General features: G+C 58.2%; 1 protein-coding gene across 2 annotated transcripts; it reads right to left on the bottom strand.

Annotated features, from left to right (window-relative positions):
- Window positions 1-215: 215 nt before the first annotated feature.
- SH2B3 (SH2B adaptor protein 3) lies at window positions 216-23,553 on the bottom strand. 2 transcript variants are annotated; one of them, XM_080354956.1, is made up of 9 exons: window positions 23,531-23,553; window positions 21,998-22,959; window positions 14,798-15,583; window positions 2,865-2,966; window positions 2,510-2,601; window positions 2,312-2,403; window positions 1,934-2,136; window positions 1,025-1,196; window positions 216-737 (listed from the first exon to the last, which is right to left on the bottom strand). In XM_080354956.1, the coding sequence occupies exons 3-9, from the start codon at window positions 15,554-15,556 to the stop codon at window positions 442-444; spliced, it is 1,716 nt and encodes a 571-aa protein (XP_080211082.1). In that variant the 5' UTR covers window positions 15,557-15,583; window positions 21,998-22,959; window positions 23,531-23,553; the 3' UTR covers window positions 216-441. The 2 variants fall into 2 exon arrangements, with proteins under 2 accessions (XP_080211082.1, XP_080211083.1); XM_080354957.1 differs by having other exon boundaries at window positions 433-737; window positions 1,025-1,242.
- Between the last annotated feature and the right edge of the window lie 3,096 nt (window positions 23,554-26,649).

The following is a 26,649-nucleotide window of genomic DNA, read 5'->3' as shown; positions in this document are numbered from 1 at the left end:
GCTTTGCTCGTCTTCGCCGGCGCGGCCCAGAGCAGCAACTGGTCGATGAATTTATAATCCACTTCTTTTTTCTCTGTTTTTTCCTTTCTCCATTTCTATGGCTGTAACACAAGACCCCGGTTCCTCCGCCGGGCGCTGTCATGTCAGGGACAGGCAGAGACCCAGCCCGACGGCGCGATGCCCGGCACACGGGGCACAGGCACGAGTGGCGTGTGTAAACAGTAACGAGAAAGCTTTGATAATAACAACAGAAATTAAAATTAAAAGGCCCTTTAACAGGCCGAAGAGAGGGAGCACACCCGTACCGGAGTGAAAAATTACCCCCTTCCTTGCAAAAAATATAATAATCATCCCTAACCAGAAGGAAGAAACAAGGTACATTCTTTCTCTCGGTGGGAAGTCTCGAGGATTTCTCCACCCGAAAGTGCATCCCAGTGCCCGTCAGAGCGGCGTGTACTGGTTGTCGACGGCGCGGATGTGGCCCCGACCCGGTGCCTCCACCTCGTAGTCCGAACTGCGGTGCCGGGGGCCGGGGGCCGCGGCCGCCCCGCCGGGGCGCAGGTTCTGCACCAGCTCAGCCGGCGGTGGCACCAGGTGGAAGATCTGCTCCGGTGGGGGGCCCGGGGGTGGCTCGTCGGGGCCGTGGGGGCAGGAGGAGCTGGCAGGGATGTGGTTGAATTCCGAGCTCCAGCTGTGAACGGGCAGGGGCAGAGGGACGGTGCTGGCGGAGCCGGGAGCTGTGGGCAGAGGGGAGAGACGGGGGGTCAGGGGATGCCCTCCCACACCGCGGGGATCGGGGTTGGGGTGTGGGGCACACCCTGCACTCACTGGTTTGGAGTGGCTTCTTTCTTAGCCAAGGAAGCCAGGAGCTCGGGAGTCACCTTTTGTGCCGCTACCCCAATGTTTCCACCTCCACCCCAGCCAAAGGACCCGGATCTGGTGCACGAGCACCCACCCCGAGGAGACAGGACCCCTCAATCCCTGCACCCCAGGGGAATGTTCCCATCCCTCTGTGCTCACGTACCTTGTGGCTGGGGCAGGACGACGACGTAGCTGGACAGACGGACATCGCAGGCTGTCCCGCACTCCAGCGGGATGGGGTAGCGGTGGAAGTGGTGCAGCATCTCCAGGATGGAGGAGAAGCGGAGGTGCTGGACGCGGCACTGGCCTCGCTCCGTCAGCACGAGCCGCAGGTGCTATGGGGAGGAGCAGGGACCTATTACCATTCCACCAGCTCCCTTGCTGGAGGAGAGGATGGGGGGACACAGGGGTATTTGAGGGTCAGGGGGAAAAGCTGCCTTAGCATGATGTGCTGCATGGCCAGCTTTCCGTGGGGGATTTTGCCCCCCAGGAGTGGGCATGGAAACACCAGCCCCCTGTGAACATCTGGGCAGGGACCAAAAGAGCATCGAGGGGCAATGGAGCTGGTGAGGGGCTGGAGCACAATGTGATGGAGCGGCTGAGGGACCTGGGGGGTTCAGCTGGAGAACAGGAGCTGAGGGGAGACCTTCTGATCTCTGAACTGCCTGAAAGGAGCTTGGAGCCAGGGAGGTCGGGCTCTGCTCCCCAGGAACAAGCGCCAGGAGCAGAGGAAACGGCCTCAAGTTGTGCCAGGGGAGGTTGAGGTTGGATCTTGGAATAATTCCTTCCCCAAAGGGCTGTGGGGCATTGGAACAGGCTGCCCAGGGCAGTGCTGGAGTCACCAGCCCTGGAGGGGTTGGACAGACAGAGATGAGGTTCTCAGGACATGGGGCAGTGCCAGGGGTGATTTAACAGTTGAACTTGATGACCTTGAGGGTCTTTTCCAAGCAAAATAATTCTGTGATTCTATTTCCATGGGGTAGGACATGATGGGACAGAGACCATGCCGCAGCAGGGGCCGGCCCAAGGGGCTCCTGTGAGATTTCCCCCCCAGCCCCTCTCCCGCCCGTACCTTTGCTCTGCCCTGGAAGTTGAAGGTGAGAACGTACTCGCCGCGCCGTGTCTCGCTCTGCCGCACCAGGAAGACGCCGTGTCCCTCCAGTCCCCCCAGTTGCACCAGTTGAGCCGCCTTCACACGGGAGATGGGCCCGTGGAACCAGGGGCAGGAGGAGAGGAACTGCTCCATCTTCGGCCCCGCCGCCTCCCCCGGGCTCCCTGCCAGAGCACGGGGATGAGTGGGGACCCGATCACCCCCATTCCTGTCCCCCTCCTCGCTGGCTCTGCCCCCCATTTGGGGACACCTGATCAGCCCGGTTGGCCACGGCAGGACACAGTGTCCCGCTATGAGAGACGCCCTGTCCCCAGGGTTCCTGCTGTCCCCACTGCTCACCTTGGCCAGGGATGTCAGTGCTGGTGGTGGGGCTGGGGGCCGTGGGGTCAGGGTGCCGGCACGCCACAACCTCAGGGTCACCTGTGTCGGACCTGTCGGGGATGGGAGAAGCCAGGCTGAGCTCTGGCAGTGGGGGACTGGGGGGCACGGAGCAGCCGTCCCTGTCCCCAGGCTCGGGGACATCCAGCGGGCGCTTACCCCCTGCGTGCACACTCCCGGATCTCGGCCGTCCAGGAGTTGAGCTGCTGCTCATCCCCCACCTCGAACACGATGTCAGTGGCATTGGTGACCTGAGGGACATAGGAGAGGGACATAGGAGCTTCAGAGAGAGATGTGCATCCTCCTTCCACCCACCTCAGTGCTCGGGCACCAACCCTGACCGCAGCCGGGGCAGAGCATCCCCCACCGCGAATGCCACATCCCCCCCCTGCACCCCCTCTCTAGCTGGGAAGAGGAACTGAAATTTGGCACGGGAGCTTCTAGCAGCCATATGCACCCTGGAGGGTGGGAAAGGCCTCAGGGCCAGCAGTGGACCCTCCTCGCCAGGCCTTACCTTGAGGACAAAGGTATGGGGGTTATCAGGCATCTCGAGGCGTGTACATCTCCGCACCTCCTGGACAGCGGAGCAGACGGTGAGAAGCTTCGGCTTGGAGCCCTGGTGGGGAGAGCAGTGGCTTAGCTGAGCCCAGACCCCCCCCATGCCCCAAAACACCACCCATGTCCTGCTGGGGATGGGATGGGATGGGATGGGATGGGATGGGATGGGATGGGATGGGATGGGATGGGATGGGATGGGATGGGATGGGATGGGATGGGACGGGATGGGACGGGACGTGGGTCGAGCCTGCCAGGAACCACCCAAGGCATGGAAATACCCCACTCTGCTGGGAAATACCTCACTGGCATGGAAATACCCTGTGTGGCAAGGAAATACCCCACAAAGCACAGCCCAGCCACTGTTGGGGCACCTCGGGGGGGCCACACGGTCCCCAGAGCAGGGGCCCATTTTAGTGTTACCAAGGACCCATCTTAATGTCCCCAAGGACCCAGCAGCAGAAGGATGGGCATAGGAGAGGAGAGAGATGGGGGTTCCCAGCATGGCAGTGTGTTCTGGGGAGACCGTGCAGTGCTGGGGACACTGGGGTGCAGGAGGGAGCCCCCCATGGGTGTGGGGCTCGGCCTGGCATGCCGAGGGCTCCCTGTGGCCACCCAGCCGGTTTGGTGCTGACACAGGCAGATGACAAAACGCTGAGCAAACACTTCCACAAAGACTAATAATACCCGTCCCAGCAGCTTTCAGTTCCCTCTGCTGCCCCGTGCACTGGCCATCGAACTGCTGACCACCGGGACCGGGCTGTACCCGGGGTGCCAGCGACCCTCTTGGGTGCCAAACACCCCTGGGATACCCATACAATAGAGCCGGCTGAGTCACGGCACCCTGTGCCACCCCGATCCATGGCCACTGTTCCCACAACACCGGGCTGCAGGCGCTTGGCCACCTGATGGCATTTACCAACCAAAGCACATTCATTCTGCTCCCAGCTTGTGGTGCTCGTGGCAAAGTCACCCCTGCCATGTCCCCAGTCAGCTGCATGACCCCAGTGGGGTCCCCACCAGCATCTCCGTCCTCTCCATGGTCACCCAACCAAACCACGTTTGGTTGTGTCTTCTTTTTTTTTAAAGAAAAACCTTTCTTTTTCCACCCCCCGTCTCCTTCCTCCCTCCCTTGACACTCTCACCCCAGGACTCGCTGTACCGTGGGGCCGGAAACACAGTGTGAACAGGATCAGCCCTTATCAGCACCGAGCTGCGCCAAAAAGAAAGTTCTTAGAAGTCGCTCGCCGAACGGCACTTTGCAACAGGGCTGGTGCCACTGCGGCGGCTCGCGGCACCCCCGGCAACACTGATTGCAGCTAGAGCTACAGCTGCAATCACTGTTGCTGGCAGGGCTGGGGGTGCCTCAAGCTGCTGCTTTAGCCTGAAGGTGATTCGGGGTTTTTTGCCACCCTCGGAAGGTGACTGTGTCCTGTGCAAAGTCCTGCAGGGACAAAGCCAAGGGGTTGCCCATCCTTGGCTGCTTTCCCACACGTTGGGTTGTGACAGCCAGCACGTCCCCAAACTCATCGGTATGGCAGGTTTTATCGGCACACAACCCAACCGCAGCGCGGAGTCGGCCTCTCGCTTTCCTAGGAAGCGGGAAATTCCAGGAAAAAGGAGTTCGGCGAAGCCCTCGGGGTTCATGTGTGTCCCTCCCCCAGGAGAGCGCAGACAGGGAGTAAGAACGGAGAAGGAAATGATGCAGCAGAGAGATACTGTGCCCGAAAAACCAGTCTGGCTTCGCAGAAGTGCCTACCGCAGGCACGGTACCCCCCGCCCCCGAACCGCCGCACCTGACCACAAGATGCCCTGCTCGATGGCAGCTGGTACCGAGAAAGGGATTTCTCGGTAACCAAAACTGCACATTCAACACAGCGCGTGTTCCCCTGGCACCCACGGGTGCCTTCCTGGCGAGAGAGGTGCCACGGCAGCATCGTGGCGCTGGGTACCCCGCGGCTGGCCCAGCTTGGGATGAGACAGGATGCTTAGGATGCTGACCCAGCTCAGCGCCAGCCCCGCCAGCATCAGCTCCCACCCCAGAGACTTAGAAGCAGATAATTTCCATTGGAAAAGACCCTTCAGATCATCGAGTCCAACCATTAACCCACCCCTGGCACTAACCCGTGTCCCTGAGAACCTCATCTCTGGTCTGTCCAACCCAGGGATGGTGACTCCAGCACTGCCCTGGGCAGCCTGTTCCAATGCCCCACAGCCCTTTGGGGAAGAAATTGTTCCTAATACACACCCATGGGGACAACAGTCCCATCGGCTGGGGACAGAGGAACCACACCGGCTCTCGGCACCTACTTGAATTTATTGCTTGAGAACGGTGTCCTCCCACCAGCGGTCTGCTGCCCCCCAGGATTTGTATTCCTGTTCTTTGCAGAGAATTTTTCTAGTTTAAAAATACAAACCTCCAGCCAGGCCAGAGCTGTCCTCGGTGCCTGGGGACGTGGGACAAACTGGAAGACGGAAGAAAATGACCCCAGGGTGAAATCCTCCTCCTGCTCTCTGCCCTGAGCATCCTGCCAGAGCCCACAGCCTGATTTGGGGGGGACATCCCACTGCACCCCTCAACCCATGTCCCTGTATTCCCGGCCCTGGAGGGACCCTGTGGGGTGTCACAGGGAGCATCAGTTCAGCATGGGGAGAACCCGTGTGGCACTGGCAGCACTGTCACCAGGAGCAGCGGCGCAGCACCTGTGGCCCCCACGCACCCGGGGAGGGCAGGGCGACCGGGAGAACGTCGGGTTTTGCCAGCATCTGCCAAACCTAGGAAGGAGCCGCCAGCAGCTCGGTGCTGCGGCGGTGCCGGGAGCGTGAGCTGCAGGTCAGGCCAGGGTCACAGCTGCGCCGGGGCGGTGCAGGCGCGGAGCTGCAGTGTTTCCACCTGGCAAAGCGCCGGCAGCAGCTCTTGCCGCAGCTCCCGCGTCTCCCGCCTTCTGTGCTTCTGGTGTTTACACGGGGCCATGGTGCTGTCAGCTCCTTTCAGGGTGACGCTTCCCCCGGCACCCCGGCAGCCACCTTTCCACTCGCCTTCCATGCGTTCACATGCAAGCAGCCGTGGGGACACCAAAACCATCACCTGGGAAGGCTGGGTTGGTCACGGCGGGTCCTCTGCACCTCTCAGACAAGGATATTTTGGATTAATATACATATATATGTATATATATATGTTTTTTGGAAGCAAAACTCCTTCCAGCCCACCCACACGTGCTGGGAAAGGTCTCACCAGGACACTGGAGCCAGTGCCCAGTCCCCAGCTGGCAAAGGCGACGGTGGCACAGGGGGGATGGCAGTGGCACAGTAATGATTGTGGTGGCACGGTAATGACGGCAGTGACGTGGTGACAACGATGGTGGCACAGCAATGATGGTGGTGACGTGGTGATGACAGCAGTGGCACAATGATGGTGGTGGTATGGTGGTGACAGTGGTGGCACAGCAGTGACGGTGGTGACAGAGTGATGACGGCAGGTCCAGCAGGCCAAGACTGTGCGGAGCAGAGAGCAAATCCTTCGACAGCGGCGGCCACTGTCACCAGCCCCTCCATACACCGGGGATTTCCCCATGCTGGCTCTTTCGCTTCCACTCTGAGTCAGGCCCTTGTGCAAGGTCTCTGATGGATACAGGCAAAATTTGTCACATCTTGTAAATCACAGAACCTGTGGTGTGTCCCTTAGGCACGGGACAGACCTCAGACAGAGCTGCCATGAGCCTGGGTCCGGCGGACAGACAGAGGGATAGACAGGCAGGCCACTGCGATCTGCAGCAGTGCGAGTGCTGGTTGTGTCGGCGTAAAACCACATCCCATGCCCATGGCCCCAAGGAGTCTTGTGAAGTTTCGCAGGAGCAGGGAGGCTGTGCCAAGGGATGCCAGGTGAAGCAGAGGAGAAACACATCCCATTGCTCCAGCGCAGGGCAGCAGGGTGGCACTGGGGTCCTGGGGTGACACCAAGGGTCACACTGGAGGATACATGGTGTCTGCTGCACTGGCAATTGGCTTCAAGTGTTTGCACCGCGGGTAATCCCAGTGTTTGTTCTCAGGGAGTTTTCACCATGGTTAAAACCAAGGCTCATCCTCGAGGACTTTGCACCATCAGTCATCCTAGCACGTGTCCTTGGGTGTTTGCACCACGGCTCAGCGCAGTGTTCATCCTCACGGATTTGCACCACGGCTCAGACCAGCGCTCAGCCTTGCAGGTTTGCAGCACAACTAATCCTAGCCCAGCTAATCCCAGCCTCTGTCCTCCAGCAGCTAATCCCAGCATTCCATGTGGCTGGTAGCACAGTGAATCCCGCTGTTCCTCCTCAGGCATTTGCACCACGGCTGACCCCAGGGGACAGGTCCCCCCGGACAGCCCTGTGATGGTGTTGGGGACAGGGTCTGGGCTCTTGCTTGCTGATTTGGGTCATTCCCCTGCACAGCCCCAGCTTCTCACAGGCCTCCTGCACTCCACAGCCACTCACAATCACACAAAAGACTAGGGCAGCATACTCTGGCCTCTCTGCATGCATGCAGAGGCTGTTCACTCTGAAACCTACTGACAACAGCAGTGAGCACCATCATGGGGTTCTCTGCTCTGGGCTTGGGGTGCTCAGTGCAGAAGGTTTCCCCACTTCTGTTAAGTGGAAAAACAGGAGAGATGACAGGCTGCTTTGTGAGCTCAAGCCCCCAAACCCCTGGCCATCACCTCCCCAAAATCCGCTTTCTGCCCACCCCTAGCCCCAGGCAGCATCCTCAGCTCACCAGCACCAGAGGGACAAAAGAGTTTCCAAGACAGCCCATCTCTGAGCTTCCCTGAAGCGCATGGCAGGGGACAGAGCCATCCCCCAGGGGACCATACTCAGCTATGACAACAGGCACCCTTGTGCAGGCCTGAAGAGCTGGCTCAAGGGTGGCCAAGCCACAAAGCACCTTCTGTTCCCATCCTGAGCGGCTGCCGAGTGCCGGTGAACGGTGACGCGAGAAAACACAGCCCGGACCCCCATCGACACAGCAAACCCCTATTTCTGATTAAATTAAACCTGCCGTGCTGCAGAACACAACCCCACAAGCCACCAGGTAAATCCATTCCCATGGGGAGGGACTTGGGGGTTCTGCTTAGAAACCCCCACCCCATCCTCAGAGGTAATTGCCCCTTTTTGTGCATCGATAAACCTCCACCAAGCGAGGCAGCAGTCACTGGCTCCATGCAAATGAGTCAATATTCCCTCCCCAAAACGCTGCAAAGCACCCCAAAACTAGAGCACCCGGCAGCTCATGCTCCTAGCAGGGTTTAGGAAGATGAGGGCTATAAACAGGATCTGTAAACAGGCAGCATCCGCCAGCCCTTTTTTTTATTTTAAGCCAAACTCGCTTCCAGCGTGGGCTGCTTTAATAATTTCCTGGAATAAATAACGAGCGCAGAAAGTAAACAAGGTGTCTGTGTGAGAGCGGGAGCCGGCTGCAGCCGGGGACTGAGTCACCCCAAAACCCAGCCTTAGAGGGCTGGGGGACGTGGGGTGTCAAGCATGGACCTCACAGGGTCCCCATGGTCCCCAAGATGTCCCAGGAGTTTTGCATCATCCAGGACAATGCAAGATGCTCCCACATGGGAACATTCAATCCCCTGGGTGGGTATTTTGGCCCCAAAGCGGGTCCTGGCCCTTGGCCAGTGCTGCATCCTGCCCAGCTGAAGAGAGCAGATCTTGCCCGAAATGCTTCATTTTTTACCATCATCTCAAGATGACGTTGGATATTATGATGCCCATGACGGGCAATGGTGGGACCTGGGACCGGCTGCCCACTGGGGAGACATAGGTTGTACCCCAGCCAAGCCCCCGTTGCCAGGATGAATCCATCAGCCCCTGCGCTGCCTTGCAGGCTCTCATAAATATTTACCTTTGAAAAAAAAAATAGCAGTGCTCAGCCTCGCAGCAACCACATCCTGAGCTGTAATATAAAGAAAAAAGGAAAAAAAAGTGACAACCACCCCAAAAAAACCCCACCGGGCATCTCAGAGCAGCTACCAGGGCTGAGCGGGACCCAGCAGCCTCCTGCGCCCACCGGCACCCCCAAGATGCAGGAGGTTCGGGGGGGAAGCGGCGCCATCCTTGAGCTCTTTCCCAGTCCTTTTTCCTGTGATGCACTTAATATCTCCATTTTTCATTCACTTCTCGCCTTGCACGTGATGCTTTCCTACCCGAGCGGCTCTGCAGCATCCGCATGAGGGAGACGGCCCGGCTGCCAGCAAAGCATCACCATTGTGAGGAGGGGGTCACAGTGATGGGATTGTAAAGGATGGGGTTAAAAAGAAAATCAACCCTACAAGCCCTCTCCTGCAAACCCCAACAACCCCAGCACCCGGGGAAGTGACAGGTTGGGGATCCATCCCGCTCCCTTCCCCTCGCAACCCAATCAAGCCCCGGCGAGCTCCATCCCAGCAACACAGTTTCCAAAATAAGAAACTCCGCTCTTCAGCAATTAACGCCAGGGCTGTGGTTACGCTGCTAAAAGTGTTTTTTCCGTGCATGACCAAGGATGGAAAAAGTTGTGGTTAATAAATGACAAATAACCTTTTGTCTCATCGCCCTCCCGCCCTGTGCACCCTCACTTTGCGATACCAAATGAAAGCAGCGGGGGGGGGAGGGGGAAAAAATCACCACCAAAATCTCAAAAAGCTGAAAGGACGCCCAGCCCCGCGCGCCTTCGAAGAACAGCGAGCGTCACGGTGCCGAAAGCGAAGCGGCGAGGGGATGTGCCGCCCGCCCCGCTCGGCAGTGAAAGTCTGCGAGCAGCTTTTGGTGCAGCTCTGAGCGCCTTTGGGTGCAGTTTTGCCTCCCCTGAGAGAAATGCTGTTCACCCAAACCTCTTGGGCTCTTACCCCGCTGCAGGTTTCCCAGCTCCTGTTCTGGGGATGCCGAGAGAGGGATGCAGCCCCTGAAGAGGGATGTGGTCCATGGAGATGCCAGGAGAAAGATGCAGCCCCTGGAGATGCCAGGAGAAGGATGTGGTCCCTAGGGTTGTCAGGAGAGGGATGCAGCCCCTGGAGATGCCAAAAAAGGGATGCAGGCCCTGGGGATGCCAGGAGAAGGACGTGGTCCCTGGAAATGCTGGGAGAGGGATGTGGTCCTTAGGGTTACCAGGAGAAGGATGCAGCCTCTGGAGATGTCAGGAGAAGGATGCCAGGAGAAGGATGTGGTCCCTGGGGATGCAGGGAGATGGGTGCAACCCCAGGGGATGCCGAGGAGGAATGCAGCTCTCTGGCCATGCGCTGTCTGGCCACCAAGGGATGATGCAACAGCATCACACTTGGCTGGAGGATCAAGGCAGCAATCCCCTGCCAGCCTGGGATCCTTCAACATTTTTTAATGCAACAAGGAGAGGAAAAAAAATATGGTGTGAGCCAGGTCACCTCTGGGTGAACCATGGGGACGAGGGCAGGCGCACACATGGTCCAGCCCACTTCAGCTCACAGGATGGAGAACACCAAATAGGATCCAGATTGACACAAATGTGCCTTTCCCCAGGCCACGGCAATGATGAGACATTGAGATGCTTCCCATGACCAAAAAAACCTCTTCTTGTGGAGCACCCGCTGCCCCACTCCTGTGGTCCTGGGAAGAAAACACCATTTTGCATCATTTTGTGTAGGAACAGAGGAGTTCTCTGGGCTGCAGCAGCAACAAGGGCGTTTGTGCATCCAACTTGGCACGTCCAGTTTTTAAGCATAATTACAAGTCACCAATAAAAGGAAAGATGGGTTTGGATTTGCAGCAAAGTGCTGTGCTGCAAAAGAGGGGGTTTGCTGGCATAGGGGTACAAACACAGCTGCTTCTGCTGGGGTCAAGGCTTCCCAAAATGTGGTCTCTCCAACCCTCCCTCTGCCACATATCCTCAGGTGAGTCACTTAAGGCCACGTTTGAGTGGCTCCAATTGCTCCTGGAGGTACAAAGCAGCCCCAGGAGGAGCTGGGATGGGGACGGGGACCAGAACGCTTGGACGTCCCGCACCCCACGGCTGGCTGGCTGCCACGTGGAGCCCCAGGCACTGAAAATCAGAGCCCAGTGGCACAGGACCTGCTTGCTCACGAGGCAGCAAGTTCTCAGAAACCAGCTTCAGGTGAAAGGAAGGGGAAAAGAAAAAAAAAAGAAAAGAAAAAAAGGAAGTCAAAGCAGTCTCAGGCTGAGCAGAGATAAAAATACTGCTCCTCCTGCAGCCACGGCTGAAGACGTACGAGCCATGACACAGGCACCACGGGTTTGCAGCGGAAGAGTCTTCCCGGCTTGTCTTGGCGTGCTGTCAATTTACGGGATGCACTGGATTTCATTAAAATGCTATAAAGAAACCAGCACAAATGTAAATCCCATTTCCCTTCCCCTTCCTGTAAAAACATCTGGTCAACAGAAACAGCTCGGGACGTTTCCGTTGCAAATCACAGTTTTCACAGAGTTTAAGACTTGGCCACAGAAAAGGCGCTTGGGGCTGAGGCTCAGCTGGTGATTGGAGCACCCCAAAACCCCACAGGGCTGTCCTAAAATATTCAAGATTGTTTTGCCAACCTTGGATTAAATTTATGAAGGTGGAGAGGCCTCTGAGCTATCCAGTCCTACACGTTATACGAGAATAAATGTTGTGGTAGAGGAGAAACCACTATGTGCCTCCACGGAAAGCAAGGAGTACCAGTGAGCATCGCCCTCACACTACACATCAGAGAATCCACATGGGTTGCACACCTAGGACCATACTCAGGGTTTTACATGTATATATACATACACACATCCACACATACAAGCATTATAGATACACCAGTAGCCCCCTGCTCTGCACGTCAGGATGGTTTCATGCCACAGAGCATCGACACCTACCCTTGGCACTGGCCAGTGACATCCTTGCACCCCAGCACCCTCCAGTGTGTCCCCAGAGGGAGGGTCTGGGTGTCCCCTGCCCTGTGCCAGCGGCACCCCTCATCCATCCTGCTCCTGGGATTGCTCTGTATCCCATTGTCTCCAAATCCCTCCTGTGCAACTGGAGGGAGGAAGGAGCGATGCCAAAGCCAACCCCACACTGGCCACATGCACAGGGAGCCCCATCTCATCCAAACTGGAGCTCCCATAAGATTAGCACATCCCTGCGGGATGGGACACCCACACCGGGCAGTGCCACCGGGAACGCCGGCAGTGCCGGCACTCATCAGCCCTTGGCCCCGCGCAGTGCCGGCTGCAGCCACCCAGGCAGCAAAAATGGGATTAGGGCTCTTCAAAGCACCCTGCGCCCTTTGATGCCGGGCACGTTATGGGATTAGGCCAAGAGGCCCTGTTGGAGCGCACCAGGGGGAAAACAGAGGGGAAAGTAAGATAAAAGCTGCCAAAAGCAGAGCAAGGGAGCCGCAGCCAAGCTGTGGCAGGACACGCATGGGGCCACCCCATTCCCTGCACATCCCGCTTTTCCAAGGTCATCCAACATGCTGAATATTCGGGTGCTTGATGCTGTAAAGCCGTGAGGCTCGGCTGAATTTCCATTTTCATCTTACTATTTAAAGAGTAGAATGGAAGAAGAGGGAGACACTTCTGGAGAGACCTTGAGGATGACCAAGTCCAGAGACCAGCCAGGGATGGAAACCCCCCAGGGCTGTTTTTACAGTTGCTTATTTAAAACCATTGATCATCATGAAAGATTAACAGCATCTTCAAATCAGGAACAGAACCATGACACGGGCAAAAGGCAGCAGCAACGCTCTATGAGCATCCCAGGGCTGGAGGATGGACTGGGCTCTCCACAGCCTTCCCCAAGGAGATATTGGTTATTATTTAGTTATTTTAAAGGAGAAAAAACCAAAACAAAGCAAAAACAAACAAAAAAACCCCACCAAGAAGCTTTTCTGTTCCCACTGCTCCCCAGTTTGTGTTCTTGCTGATTTTGGGGAATGAGATCCACCAACACAGCCCAGGGCTTTCCAACACCCTCAAAATTCAATCACAGTTACTGGGAAAGGGGCTGGATTTACTCTGCTGTAAAGGAGATAGAATCTGGCCTTGGCCCAGTTAATTAGAAAGGAAGGACCCACCCTGAGAATATTTGCACAGGAAGCAATTTAATCCAGAGATTTGCAAAATCCAGCAAGGAACATCCCCTTTTCCATGGACCTGGCTGAGAAAACTGCAGGCTCAAGGTCCCAGAGGACCACAGGGTCCCCCGCCTCACAGGGACACCCCTGGAAATCTCTGCGGGATGGAGAAGTGGTGCAAACTGCAAGGAATAATGCTGCAGAACGGCGGGGGGACTCACTAAATGTCTTGTTTTAAACACCACCCACCCATGGGGGAAAGCCAGGGCTGTGCAGAGAGGAGGAATGTGCTGTTTGCTTCCCAAGGGGAGGGAAGGGGAAAAAATAAAGGAAAAAGAAAAAACGGGAAAAAGCAGTGTTTGCAAGCACCAGGTCCTGGGGACAGGGGGATGCAGTGAGGGCCTGACAGCCTTTTTACTTTTTTACTTTGTGTGGACATTGGGACAAACTGCAGCCCGACACACTGGAGCAAAACTGGCTTTCAGATTCTAAAATCTGGGTGTTTCTAATTTCTTTTTTTATTATTATTATTTATTTTCATATTTAATATGGGCTTGTTTGACAGAAATCGCAGGAATTTAGCCAGCTGCTCCCTGGCACGGTGCTGCAGTGAGCGGCAAACACAGCCCGAAGGCATGGATGGGGCTCCGGCTCTACCCGAGGCTTCCTCCTTCCCAAGCACAAGTTCGTCAAAGCTAAATGAGCACCAAAAAAGAAAAAAAGAAAAAAACAAGAAAAAAAACCCAAGAAAAAACCCAGCCCATCAGGCCTGCATAAGACCTGCCATGTGGAGGAACTGTCTTTTTAAAGATTAAACCCCGCGGCTCCCCCCGCAGCGCTCCCTGCTCACTCACATCCTGCATCATCTCCGCTCCAGCCGGTGCCTCAGCACCATGGGAGCTCCCCGGGGTAGTCAAGACTTCAATTTCTAACCACAAAAGTACTTGCGAAAATAAAATTAAACTCCCTTAAAGGTCCCACGGGGAGCAGAGGAAGGCACAGAGCCTAATTTCTATTTTCCCCTTTCTTTCTCAGCTTGCCCAGGTGAGCAGATACCCTGGCTGCTGAAGCCACGGCACAGAGGGGACAGGGTGAATCTGGGGTTCACCAGACAAGCTGCCCCTCTGCCTTACTGGGACGGGTCCGTGGGGCTGCAGACAAGCAGGATGGAACCCATCAGCCTCTATCATCAGCTTGCAGAGCAGGTGCTCTGCTTCCAGCTGGAAAACCCAGCTTTGGGGTCCCAGCAGGGAGAAACGCAATCTCGAACGATCGTAATAATTAGCACATGCATTGTCCCTGGCACATGGTCACAGCATCTTTCACCACCTGAAGGTGAGCACGCAGCGGTGGCTCTGGGGTCTCAAATATACACAGTGCAGCCTCGCATGTTCACCGAGGAGAACGAGCAGTAGCACAGCAAACCCGTCTGGTCCCTGGGCTTGTGCCCTGACACCGCTCACGGTGACAATCCCTTGTGATCAGGGATGGACCGTGTCCCTGCTCCTCCCCTGGGATGTGTTGTCACTGTGGCATCATCCCCAACCCACTGCTGAGGGACCCACAACGTCCCTCTGGCCAAAACAGGCAATAGCTGGCAATACATTATTCAGACTCAACATGAGGAAGAAATTGTTGCCCCTGAGGGTGGTGAGAGCCTGGCCCAGGGTGCCCAGAGAGGTGGTGGATGAACCATCCCTGGAGACATCCCAGGCCAGGCTGGATGGGGCTCTGAGCACCCTGAGCTGGTGAAGATGTCCCTGCTCATGGCAGGGGGGGCACTGGGGGAGCTTTGAAGGTCCCTTCAACCCAAACCATTCCATGTTTCTATGATTCCTTACCTTGGGTGGGTCAAAGAGCTCCAGCACGTACTCCTCACCTTCAGGTGTCCCTGTTCGCCGCAGCACCAGGCGGCAGCGGTGCCAGCGCGTCCCACTGTCCAGGGAGCTCTCATCCAACAGCCCATACTTGAGAACCCCCTCCTTGCGCACCTCAGGGGGTTGCTCCCGCGAAAGCCCCCATGGCAGGATGCGCTTGCCCAGTCCTGGCTTGAGAGCTGCCTCCGCTGTCACCTCCCCGTCCCCATCCCCGAGGAGGGCATCCGAGGAGCGTCGTCGGAAGAGGCTGCGCCAGCTCCTGCGCAGCTGGCTGAGCGAGAACGGCCGCCGCGCCTGCCCCGCCAGTTCCTCCGAGCTCCAGGACTTGCGCAGCCCCGTTGGGGCAGTCTCAGGGGCCCGGCTGGGCTGCTCGGGATGGGCACCCAGCTCCACTTCGGCTTTGGTGGCCGCCGTGCCCAAAGAGGCGTCCGTATGCCGCCGGTGCGTCTCCCGGTAATCCCGCGCCGGGCCGGCGGGCAGGATGCGGAGCTGGTTCATGGCGAAACCCTCCTTCACCTCATGGCAGAAGTATTGCTGGAAGAGGTCGGTGAACTGCACCGAGAAGTTCTCGGCAGCCAGGAGGTCATGGTGTGGGTGCTCGGTGGCGAAGCGCAGATAGTGCCGCGCCAGCTCCTTGGCGGTGCTGATGGCGTGGAGCTCGCAGAACTCATGCCAGCCCCGGGGATGTGCTGGCGTGCCGGCCGGCAGAGCGTGCCCATTCATTGCCGTGGCTCCAGCGAGGCGGCCGTGCTGCAAGACAGAGCACACGGGGCTGTTAGGGTAGCCCCAGTGCCTCCCCCCAGCCCCAACAGCCCCTTGGCATGGCCATACAGGCAACCACTACAGCTTGTCCACTGACACCGATGACCACGCAAGTCGCTGAGCGCCCAGCCCCACTGCAGAGCCTTGTATCCCAATCCACACCTTGTAGGGCCATGCCTCAGTTTCCCCACGTGCGAGGTGGGCTGCAGGCAGGTCCTGCAGCAGGGTGTCAGCACCGCTTCTCACCAGCACAGACGCCGGCAGCTGCCTGCCGTCCCATGGGGACGCCCGGCCGGGCTGCATCCGCTCCGCTCCTGCCAACGCTTCACAGCGCCGACGGGTTTCCCTCCAGGGATCTATTTCAACGGAGCTGATAAAGCCGGAGTGGGGGTGGGAGGGGAGGAAACAACACGAAAAGCTGCAGAAATGCAGGGACGGAGCTGCCTTGCCTGCCAGATCTACGCAGCCCCGCTGGCCTGGGGAGACGCGGCCGCACCGCCGGCATGGCCAGGGCTGAGCATGTGTCCTTGGGGGGACGCTCTGAGGGGCCGCTGTGCTCTGGCAAACCACACTGTATCTGTGCCCTGAGCAGATTTCGCTGCGAGGCCAATCTGACGGCGCCCACGGCTGGCGCGCAGCCACCCCGGCATGCCCGGCTGGACCCAGCAGCAGCGTTCCCCACCGTGCTGCTCACCGCCCAGCCTCGTGCTCGCCCGCAGCACTTATCGGGGCCGTGCACCCCGCTCGGGCAGGAAACATCAGCCAAGCCACCCGGATCCTGCCGCGCCAGCATGGGCACTGCCATCTCCCCAAACCTCCAGCCACCCGCCAGCAGCACCCCGGCTGCTGGGAGGGGAGGAAAAGTGATTGCATTTGTCAAGGGGGGCAAAAATTAAAGGAAATAAAAAATAAACAGAGGTCAGGAGGAAGCGAGCGGGACGATGCAGAACACAGCAGATCTGGTTTGCAGTCGGGGAGGCGATAAGGCTGGGAAGCGAAGCTCTATCTCTGCCCACCCGCCGCCCTTCCTAGTACGTCCTGTGAAGTTTCTCAGCGAGGGGAGATGTTATCTGCCCCCCGCCAGCCCCGCCGGGGCCCGGCTTCTCAGAAGAGAGCCGCCTGAGGCTCAGAGCCGGCCGGCATTGCGGCGGTGCCGGGTGTGCGCCCCATGTTCCGCGACCCAGCTGAACCCCCCGGCGGGGCCCCCGTGCCGGCGTCTATCAGCACCGCCAGCCTGCCCGTGACTCAGCATCCTCTGCTTGTGCTCCTGCTTCCTCCGTGCACCCGGGAATCGCCGCCGTGGCCGCCGGCACCGCCAGAACTCTCGGCGGGGCGCTCCCCCCAAAACGCAGAGGGAAGCGGGGCAACCATATGGATGGCTCCTCAGATGGGTAGGAGATTCCCAGCACAGGGAATTCACCTTCCAAGCTTTCAGGCTTGCTCTGCACTGGCTTCAGGAGAGGTTTGTGGTGTGGGAAAAGCTGGGCTTCACCTGCAGCACGCGTTGGGAAGCAGCTGAAGGCCGTCTCTGGTAACAACGTGACCTTTCCAAATGGCACAACAATGGGAAATATATCCCCGGTGCTTCCTCCTGCCCGCACAAACCACGATGCCGTCCTCCCTGCTCATGCCCAGAGACTTCTGACGTGGGAATAGTCATCCCGGCTGAATCAACGCTTGAGCATCCTGCTCCTCCGATGGTCCCAGGTTTTGGCAGAGATGTTCCACAGCGATGCTGAGTACCTGATACCGTGTGGGCTTCTCCCTGCTCCAGCCCATCATGCTCCATGATACTGGAATTCAGCGGCCACTGGCTTTATATCCGCATTCCTTATACCCCATATGTTCCCATGAGGGGCTCCTGGCCGTCTTGTGCATCACCACTGAGTCAAAGGACTTGTCGCAACAGCTAATTGCTTTAATTTGCATCAAATGGAGCATCCAACCCACCCTCGGACACACCACAGACTGGTTGGGATTGGGGGGCTACTGTCCAATCCCCCTGTCACTGCAAGAGCTGTCCGTCACCCAGCCTGTCCTGTCTCAGGGCTGGTTTGGGGGGCTGGGGCTGCTTTGGGGTGCTGGGGTTGGTTTGGGGTGCTGGGGTTGGAGCTCGAGGGAGAGCGGGATGGACCTGCCATGGGCTGTCTTTGATGTGGTTGGGGCAGCGAGCCCCAGCTTGTGCAGGATCCAGCCCTGCAGCCCAGCCACCCCCAGCGGATTGCATTAAACTCTTGCGCAACCTGGCGAGTGTCACTTCCCTGGCTGGGACAGCAACCCTGAGGCCACAGCTTGGATCTGGCAATGGCTTATTTGTGCCTTTGTAGTGGCAAAAATCCCAGTAAATGCATCTGTTGTGCGAGAAAGGCACCCTCCAGCACCCAGCGCTGCAAATATCCAGCCTGGAAGGGAATGGTTACGGAGCAGGGCCGGTGTCGCCGGGGCCGGTGCAGAGGCACGCTCGCACGCGGGTGTGCGCAGGCACGCCGGAGCATGTGCAGCGCAGCCAGCGCGCTGCGATCTGAAAATGAAACTGGCCTCAGCTCCTCGCCACAACTCTCCGTGCCAGGAAAGTGCACAGCAGCAATGTAAATAGGAAATTTGATTTATGTGCCGGCACTCTCAGAAACAACTGTTTCCCAACTGGAGGAAAAGCAGCGGTGGCATTTTCTGCTCCTTTTTATAAGCACAACTCTATTTAAAATTTACCCCCAGGACTATTTTCAGAAGGGAGCAAAGCGAAGAGCTGGGAGACACCCTCACCAGCCCCGCAGCTCCCGGCATCCCGAGTAGCAGAAATACAAAGTTCCCACAATCCCAAGAGCGGGAACATTGTTCCTTCCCAGGATGTCCTCCATGAAAAGAGCTATTCTGAGCCGGCAGCAGCCTTTCTTGGCACAGCCCCGCAGCCCGCTCGCGAGTCAGCTATAAAAGGCTGGGTTACAATGAACAGCACTTTTCAATGGGAGAGCATCCGGTGCGGGGAGCTGGGGGGATGCGCGTCCCCGGGGGGGCCAGCCCACCGGGGGTGGGCTCTTAAGGGCTGGGTAGTGTGGCGCATCCCCCTGGGATGGTGCTGGTGCAGCCCCTCTCTGTATCCCAATCTGCTGGGGATGGACAGAGCAGGTGCTGTAGGACCGGCTGGATGTGACCCGGGGTTGGGAGCACAGAGAGGGGACAAGAGGGGTGGCCATTTGGGGGTGGGAATGAGATGCAGCTGCTCAGAGATGCAGGAGGGTCTGGTGTAGGGGGAGAGGTGGGAAAGGGTTCAGCTGTAGCCTCCCAATAGGGAATAACAAGGGGAACAAAGGAGAACACCCCAATTTCACCCTCCTGCAAGCTGGGTGACAACATGACATGCTCACAGCACATCCCCTGCAGAGCGAGCACAGCCACGGAAAGCAGCCCTGATGCTGCACCCATGGAAAGCCCCATGAAGTTTTATTGCTGCCCTTTAGCCGAGCTTCTCCTCCTTTCCAGCAGCCTGCTCTCACCAGTGGAGCAAATATTGCTGATTTTCCCCCAAGCAGAACAGAAAGCCCCAGCCCACATGCCCAGGGGGGACTGAGGGGAGGTAAGGAGTAGAACAGGGTCCCAAAACAGCCCCCACATATTTACAGCATCACTATAAACCAGCCAAGGCCATTTGTGTGTCAGGCCAGCACAACCCGCAGCAGAACCTGCCCAGCACCATCCTGCTCTTCTTTCTGGGTGGTGTGGATTCTCTGGGGTCTCGTTAGAGGGTGAGGGTGCAGCACCGCATCTCTGAGTACCATCGCTCCCTGCAACCCACTGTCTGTTTGCATGAAAGCTGGAGGAGCCCAGGGGTCTCAGGACCTTCCCTCCCTCTCCTTCGGCTAAATTGACCTGACAAACTCAAAAGCAAGAGAGGAGCAGGCTGCAGAGACCCCACCACATACTCATATAGGCTGTGTTTTCTTAGGTACTCAGGTTAAAAGCTGGGAGGTGGGAGGGGGTGGCTAATTTTGCTCTCCTATTCCCACTTTCTCACAGGACATACACACTCCTTATTTGAACACTCGGCGCTACATAGCTTGCTGTATTAAAGGCCAGAGCTGGCCTTAATCTACGGCTCTGCGTGGGCTGAACAGCGCTGCAGACCTCTGGGGACGCGGCCGATCCTACGGTACTTCAAATCCAGGGGAAATCCACACATTTGGCTTCCCCTGATTGCTCCACTGGGACAGATGGGATGCAGACAGCACATCCCAAACCCACTGCAGGCAAAACACAAACTCCAGGCTCACTTGGCCCACAGGAACTCACTGGGATGAGCTGCTGCAGCCAGCCCAGCTCCCCAAAGACCCTCTGCCTGCTGCCATTCCTCCCAGTGCCCATCACTGCGGCGTCTGGCACCCTGCAGCCCAGTTTACATCATCGTGCTCCCCTACACCCACAGCCTGCAGGGAAAAGCCCGGCAGTGGGATGGCCTCTCTCCACAGGGTTTGTTTTGTTGCACAAAATGAATTGCTGCGGTGTGGGCGTGGGAGAAGCGGGGCACAGGGAGCAGTCCCGCGGGAGCGGCTGGCTGGGGGTCCCCAGCTTTGCCTGGGGACAGGGGGGAGCAGCCGGCAACGAAGCCCCCCCACCACCAACCCCGCTCTCCCTCCCCATCACATCAGTCTCCCCAGGGCCGGATTTGGCTCTTCCTCCTTACCAAGCCACGGCAGCGCTGGCGGTACCACAAACCCCGCCAGCGCCGAGCTCTTGCGCTTTCACTTCGTCTCACCCGCTGGGATTTGTCCCGACGTCTACGCAGTGCCAGGATGAGTCCCGGCAGCCCCATGGGTATGTGGGTGCGTGGGTGGGGAGGGTTTGCTCTGGGTGAGGAGGATGTAAGTCTCCTCAAAAGCCACTGGTACTTGCCCCCAAATCTCTACGATGCAATACACAGTGCTGGCAGACACATTGCTCCTTGGGATCCAGCGAAACCAAAATGAATTTTTTTAGGGGTAATAAACACATAAAAGCAAAGGAGAAAATAAAAGCAGTATTGGGGGTGGCAGGAATGCACAGGGACAACGCTCTCTCACACCAAAAGCAAGTTACAAAGAAATCTGAGGCGTTCATCTAGTCCCGAACAAGTCAAAGTGAAACCTGCCAGTAATTTCACAGGCCTATAAACTCCAATATCGTAACCTGCCACCAAAGCCCAACGCCAGACGGGGACACACGAGGGCAAGCAGTGCCAGGTCCCCACGCCAGCCACCTCTTCCTCTGCCTGCTTTTCCTACCTAAGTGCAGCAACCCACAAAGTCCCTGGGCCACCATCCCACAACTCCAGCACATCTTGAATCAATTTGCAACAACAATATTGAAATTGCAGCTCAACAACTCGTCCCAGTTTCCTTGACAGTAAATCCCAGCCTGGGCAGCAATGACCATATTATGCCGCTGCCAGAGCCAAGGGGTCTGGGCTCTCTGTGGGTGACCCTGCCAGGGCTTGGCACGAGCAGGACTGGGCACGCTGGCAGGGCACGGGGAGGGTGTTGGGTTACTGCCCGCTGGTGCACTGGCCTCACGCTCCGAGTCCCTGTCCCTGCCAAGCCAGGCACTGCCTGTGAGCCAACAAAGTTTGCAGGGAGCAGAAAGCCAGAATCGCTGCCTGGCAGGCTCAGCCTGGCACCTCTGCTTGCTGTTGGCAGTGGGCACAGGGGCAGAGGACAAGGGGGCAGTGGGAGGGACACGCAGGTCACGGCCCCCACGGGCAGGGCAGCACCCCGCAACAGCGGCTGGGGCAGGTGGGCATCACCCCATGCAAGAGGGGCCACCCCCATAGCAGGGGCTGCAGGAGGCTCTGGGCAGGGCTGGCTCCATGCATGCTGCACCCCTGGATCAGGGGTCCCCAGGGCAGGGATGCTGGGAAATGAGGGACCTTGAGGGGAACAGGGATCCTAGAAGAGGGGGTGCTCTGGGGTAAAATGGTGCTGGAAAGATGGGTGTCCCCGGGATTTGGGGCACCCACAGGGGAAGAGGCCCCCTGGGATAGGGAGGGATGATGGGGTAAACGGGTACTGGGAGGACGGGGATCCCCGAGGGTGACCGTGGCCCCCGGACAAAGGGAACCAGAAGAAGAGACCCGGGATAAGAATGCCCTCCCGCAGAAAAGGGGTGCAGGGAGGTGCGGATCGGTCCGAGGGCTCGGGGCTAGCAGGAGAGGGGGATCACGCTCCCGGGGGCTCGGGGACAGGAGAGGCTCTGCTCTCAGAGCTCCCGGGGCTGCAGCAGCAGGAGCGGCCGCTGCGCTGCTCCCCCTGGACGCCGCCGCCACTTTCGCTTTGCAGCCGCCGCTTCCCGGAGACGCCCGTCCCAGCACGGCCCGGTACAGCCCTCCCCGGCCCGGTACAGCACCGTTCGGTCCCGCTGCGCGCCCGCGGTTACCTGCAGGAGAAGGCGTCTGGCTGCCGCTCGCCCATGGTGGAGCGCGGCGGCGCGGCCGGGGACGGGACGGGGCGGGACCAGGCGGGGCTCGGGGCTCGGGGCTCACGGCTCGGTACGGCTCGGTACGGCTCGGTACGGCTCAAGCAGGAAACCGGGACAGGCGGCTCCGCATTTCCGCCGAGCCACAGGGCGCGGACCCCGGCCCTGGGGCGGGTTATGTAAACCGGAGCGGCGCGACCGAGGGTGGAGGCTGTACGGGGGCGGAGCGGAGGGGCTGCTCCGTCCGTCCGTCCGTCCGTCCGTCGATCGGTCAGTCAGTCAGTCTGCCTGCCTGTCCGTCAGTCCGTCCGGGCCCTGCCGGCAGCTCCGCGGGTGCGCACCGCTCCGCACCGCCCCTCCCCGTCAGCGCCTTTATCTTATCGCATCCGCGCCCGCGGAGGCAGCGGCATAAACAGGCCGGCTGCGCTCTCGTGGGGGTTGGTTTTCTTTTATTTTTTAAAAGTTTTCATGGCTCTTACAATTTTTTTCTCTGTGTATTTGGAGGGATCCGGGTACCACAGCCCTTCCTGGCCCCAGCCTGGTCCCTGCCCCTCGAGGGGAGGGAGGCAGCCTAGGCACAGGGTCGTTTTGGGGCTCGGGAGGGGTGTTGTGCAGGAAAACACCCCACTTTCCTGTTCCTGTCCGGCCGCGTCCTCCCACAGCTCTACAGGCTGGCACCCAAGGGAGCTCTGCAGTGGCGACAGTGGGCGAGACGCCGTCTCAAACCCTATTTCTCATAATTTTCCTCTGCCTTTCGATCGAGGAAATTAGCTTGCTGTGAAAGGCACCGCAGCACACTGCCCACGCTCGGTGGAGTGGATCAGGTCACAGGGCCTGCAGTTGTCCCATACTGCGGGTGAAGGCTTCAGCCGTGATAAACGGAGCTGTCACAGTGTCCCTCCAGTGCTGAGCAGGGCTGGGGACTGGGGTGGGAGCATGTGGGCCAGGCTCATCTGACTCAGTGCTGTCACAGTGCCCCCCCATCCCAGGGGAACAGAGGTGGCATGGTGGAGCTGTGGCTGCCCACCCTGGGAGCCATGAGAAACAGGACAACCATAGACTTTCACTGCACCTTTTTCCAGGAAGGGGCTGGTTTGTGGTCACATCTGGCCAGTTGACATCTCCCACTTGTGTCACCAGCTGTCCTGAGAGCTCCCTGAGCAGCAGCAGTGCTGGGGACAGAGGGGCTCTCCTTGCCCCGCAGATCCCCCCCGGCAGGTGCTGCTCATGCCGGGCATGCAGGAGCCACAGCGGAGCAGCCTTGCCAGGGGGCTGGTGCTCACCCAGCACACCAAACTGGGGAAACCCAGGGAAGCCGCAGCTGGGATTTTACAAACACCACGCCATTGATTTGGGGGTGTTGGGAGGGTGGAAGGTGCAGGATTGTGCCCTTGGAGAGCTCCATAGGTCCAGGCAACTTGCAGACTCCTCAACCAGCCCTCCCCAAACACCACAGCGAACTGGATAGGAGCAGCTGATGTGATAAAGTCTTACCTTAAAAGCTGCTTTTTAATTCCTCCCACTGTTGCTCCATGCATAATTGCACCTTCTGACATATTTTCCAAGCACAGAGGAGTGATCGGTGGAGCCTGGTGCCTGCCCTCCTTCCCACAGGCGGCTGTCCCAGCTCGCAGCTACTGCACACTTTTCTTTATGAGATTCATCTGTTTCAAAAGCGCCTTCTCAGTGTCTTGAGCCCCTGTGGCCTGAGATTTCTCTTTTCTTTAGCTTCCTGTATGGATTTTCTAAAGTCCCTAACTGCTAATTCACTACCACTGACTTCTGCTTTTTCTGTTTGTTTATGCAGAGCTGCACAGATGCTCTCGTACATTCACACACACACACACGTCGCCGCTTCCCTTCCGCTCTGCGCTGGGCTCAGCTTTTAACCATTGCTGCTTACTTCTCTGCTTTAACCAGTTTCCAGCCATCCTTCCCACTTCTTTCTCTAACTCCCACCCTCTGGCCTGCTTTGTTTTTCAGGATGTGTGGGGTGATTTGCAAGCGGCACATCAGCATTTCCCAGGGTGGGATGTGACCGGCTGCAGGTGACCTCTGCCATCTCACAGTGAGATGAGGGTCCCCCCTCTCTGCCCGGAGGGAGTTTGGGGGTGACATCTGGAAATATTTGGTTATGGGGGTCTGCACTGAGCTGGTAATTCCTCCCCCCAAAAAAAAATCTCAGCCTGGTTATCTTGCACCGTTTCAGAGGGCAGGGAGGGTGATGGGCAGGATGGTGATGGGCAAGGTGCTGATGGGCAAGGTGGCGATGGGCAGGGTGGTGATGGGCAGGGTGGTGGCGGGCAGAGCGGTGCTGGAGGGGGTGTCCCGAGGGCTGGCTGTCCCCGCAGCGTCGCCGTGCTCCAGCTGCCCTCTCCTGGGCATCGGCTGCACTGCAAGCGGCCCCCGACCCCGCCTGGTCCCGCTTCGCCGCGCTGGCCTGTCCGCCTGGCCGGCCGGGGGCTCCGTCCGGTGCCCGACACCCGCCTCAGGCTGCCAGACGTGAGAGCTGCGTGGGACGGTGAATCTCGCATGGGCGCAGGGGGAGACAAGGGGTACCGTCACCCTAAAAATGCACCGTGGCGAGTCGTGCCAGTGGTCACAGTTTGATCACCTCGAACTCCAGGGCACAGCTTCTGGGTCCATTTGGGGTCCCCAGGGACCACTCGCTGCTGGTCACAGCAGAGACCTGCACCCTTTCTCCTCTGTGTGCTGGCTGTGGACACACACAGCACAGGGCATCCAGCTGCCCCTCAGTACCACCCCCAGCACTCCCAGATTTCCAGGAGCTGCCCCTGCTGAGCCAGCACTGGGGGTGACTCAGAGCTCCTGGTGTCACCTCGCTGAGCCGTCCAGCACCCGCCGCTGCGTAACCGCACCAAGTCACCAGTCATGGGAGCAGCAGGAAGAAGAGGCCAAGGGCAGCCCACATCCTACACAACAGCCGGCAGCCCCTCACCTCCCATCAGACCCTTTCTCCTGCTGTCAGTCAAGCTCAGCACTGAAATTCATTTTCCCGTCTTTCCCAGCTAGATCTGGCAGGAGAAACTGAGGCACAAGCACTGGGCTCCTCACCAGGGGGACACTGAGAAAGACAACAGGGAGAAAATCATCAGGCTGCTCAGAAGGGGAAGTGCTGGAGCCTGTGCAGAGACATGTGACTGTCCCAAAGGAGATCCAACGGGAAGCGAAAACCCACGGGGGAATTTTGCGTGTGGTTTTTGTGGAATTGGGGTGATTCTCCAAAGCAGCTCCCAAAGGGCTCTTTGGGAAGTGGCTATCGTGGAGGAACAACCCGTACTAAAGCAGCCGATGGGGCTGAAGAAGCAGCTGGGGTTTTGCAGGCCCAGCAAGGGAAGGCAGAGCCAGGAACACAATCGCCTTTTTTCAATTACCACAGCTGGTTTACTGAAGATATTGCTTCTCCTCGATGTCCTTCCCCGCCTAATCTTGCTGTGTGAAAGGGCACCACTCAGCAAAGCAGAGAGATAAGTGGTGCAAAGAGACCGGAGACTTCCCACCAGTGGCCTTGAACAGAGCCACTCCGCTCAGGAGGGAAGATAAAGCCCAGATGGTTTTAGTGCTGGTTTAAATCCGTTTTTATAGTCTGAAAGAGAAAGTCTGCAGGTGATAGGGAAAACCCTTGGTGAACTGAAAACCGCTGCCACAAGCAGAAGATTGCAAAGCCCTGAGCATCTATGTAGGGTGGTGGAGTTATCTACAGCGGGGTACAGCGGTGAGGACCACGATCTGTCAGCACTGGTGGTCATGGTGGGTGTCACCAGTGGCAGAATTTCTTAGTTCAGGGCCTGCAAAATGAGCACCAATGGCTTGTTTGCTAAAATACACACATTGCCATGCAGTTGAATAAGGGAACAAAGAAACTGGAGGAAAGGGACAGCGATAAGAACTGCAAATCCTTGACGCTGATATTTATTGGGATATGGTGAGGACTGCAGTGCTGCCGAGGTGGTCCGCGGGCTGGTGACACTTTCAGCATGGAAGGCCAACCAGGAGCAGAAGTCAGCCTGGAGTCTTCTCACAGCCAAAAGGTTTATGGTTACCCTGGGACCTGGGTATTGGCAACAGGAAATCCAGCTTCAGCCCTTGTCACTGCCAGACCCCCTCACCCCTGGCCCCGATGGGGCAAGTACTGGCAACCTGGCCAAGAGCACATCAGCAGCTTGAATCCCACACAGTCAGCAAGGAGTGAGTGGGCCATGATCGCTGCCCACACGGTTGCTCAATGCCCAGCAGCTGCGGTGCCTGGCTAATGGCTCATCACCCACTGCTTTCCAGCTCCTTGCACCAGTTGTCACCTTCCCCCAGATGCCCATCCAGGCCACTCGGCTCCCACCTCAGCTCCTTCTTTCTCTCTGACCTAAGGCAGAGACGCTTCTCCCTGGCCACTTTGGCCCAGCTTCTCCCAAGGACATGGCTGAAAGCTCAGGAGAGCAGCCAGAACTTGCAGCCTGGTCCCTTGCAGCATCTCCCACCCATGCAGGACCAGCCTCTGCCCTGCCACCTTCATCTCCAATCCTCCCCGCTGGGCTCATATCATCCATCCCATCCAGCAACCTCTGCCCATTCCCTGCCAGATGTTCCTGGTCACC

This window comes from Nesoenas mayeri (genome assembly GCF_963082525.1).
Source record: "Nesoenas mayeri genome assembly, chromosome: 17".
NCBI classification, from domain to species: Eukaryota; Metazoa; Chordata; class Aves; order Columbiformes; family Columbidae; genus Nesoenas; species Nesoenas mayeri.
Note: the sequence above shows the minus strand (reverse complement) of the source record. Positions and strands in the feature narration are given on the sequence as shown.

Bases quoted from the DNA above. Each gene is read 5' to 3' on its own strand.
- SH2B3 (XM_080354956.1), bottom strand. From the start codon at position 15,556: ATGAATGGGCACGCTCTGCCGGCCGGCACGCCAGCACATCCCCGGGGC. The intron at 2,404-2,509 runs GTAAGCGCCCGC...CATCCCCGACAG, and splicing joins CGGGAGTGTGCACGCAGGGG to GTCCGACACAGGTGACCCTG. The intron at 2,137-2,311 runs GTGAGCAGTGGG...GTGCTCTGGCAG, and splicing joins CACTGACATCCCTGGCCAAG to GGAGCCCGGGGGAGGCGGCG.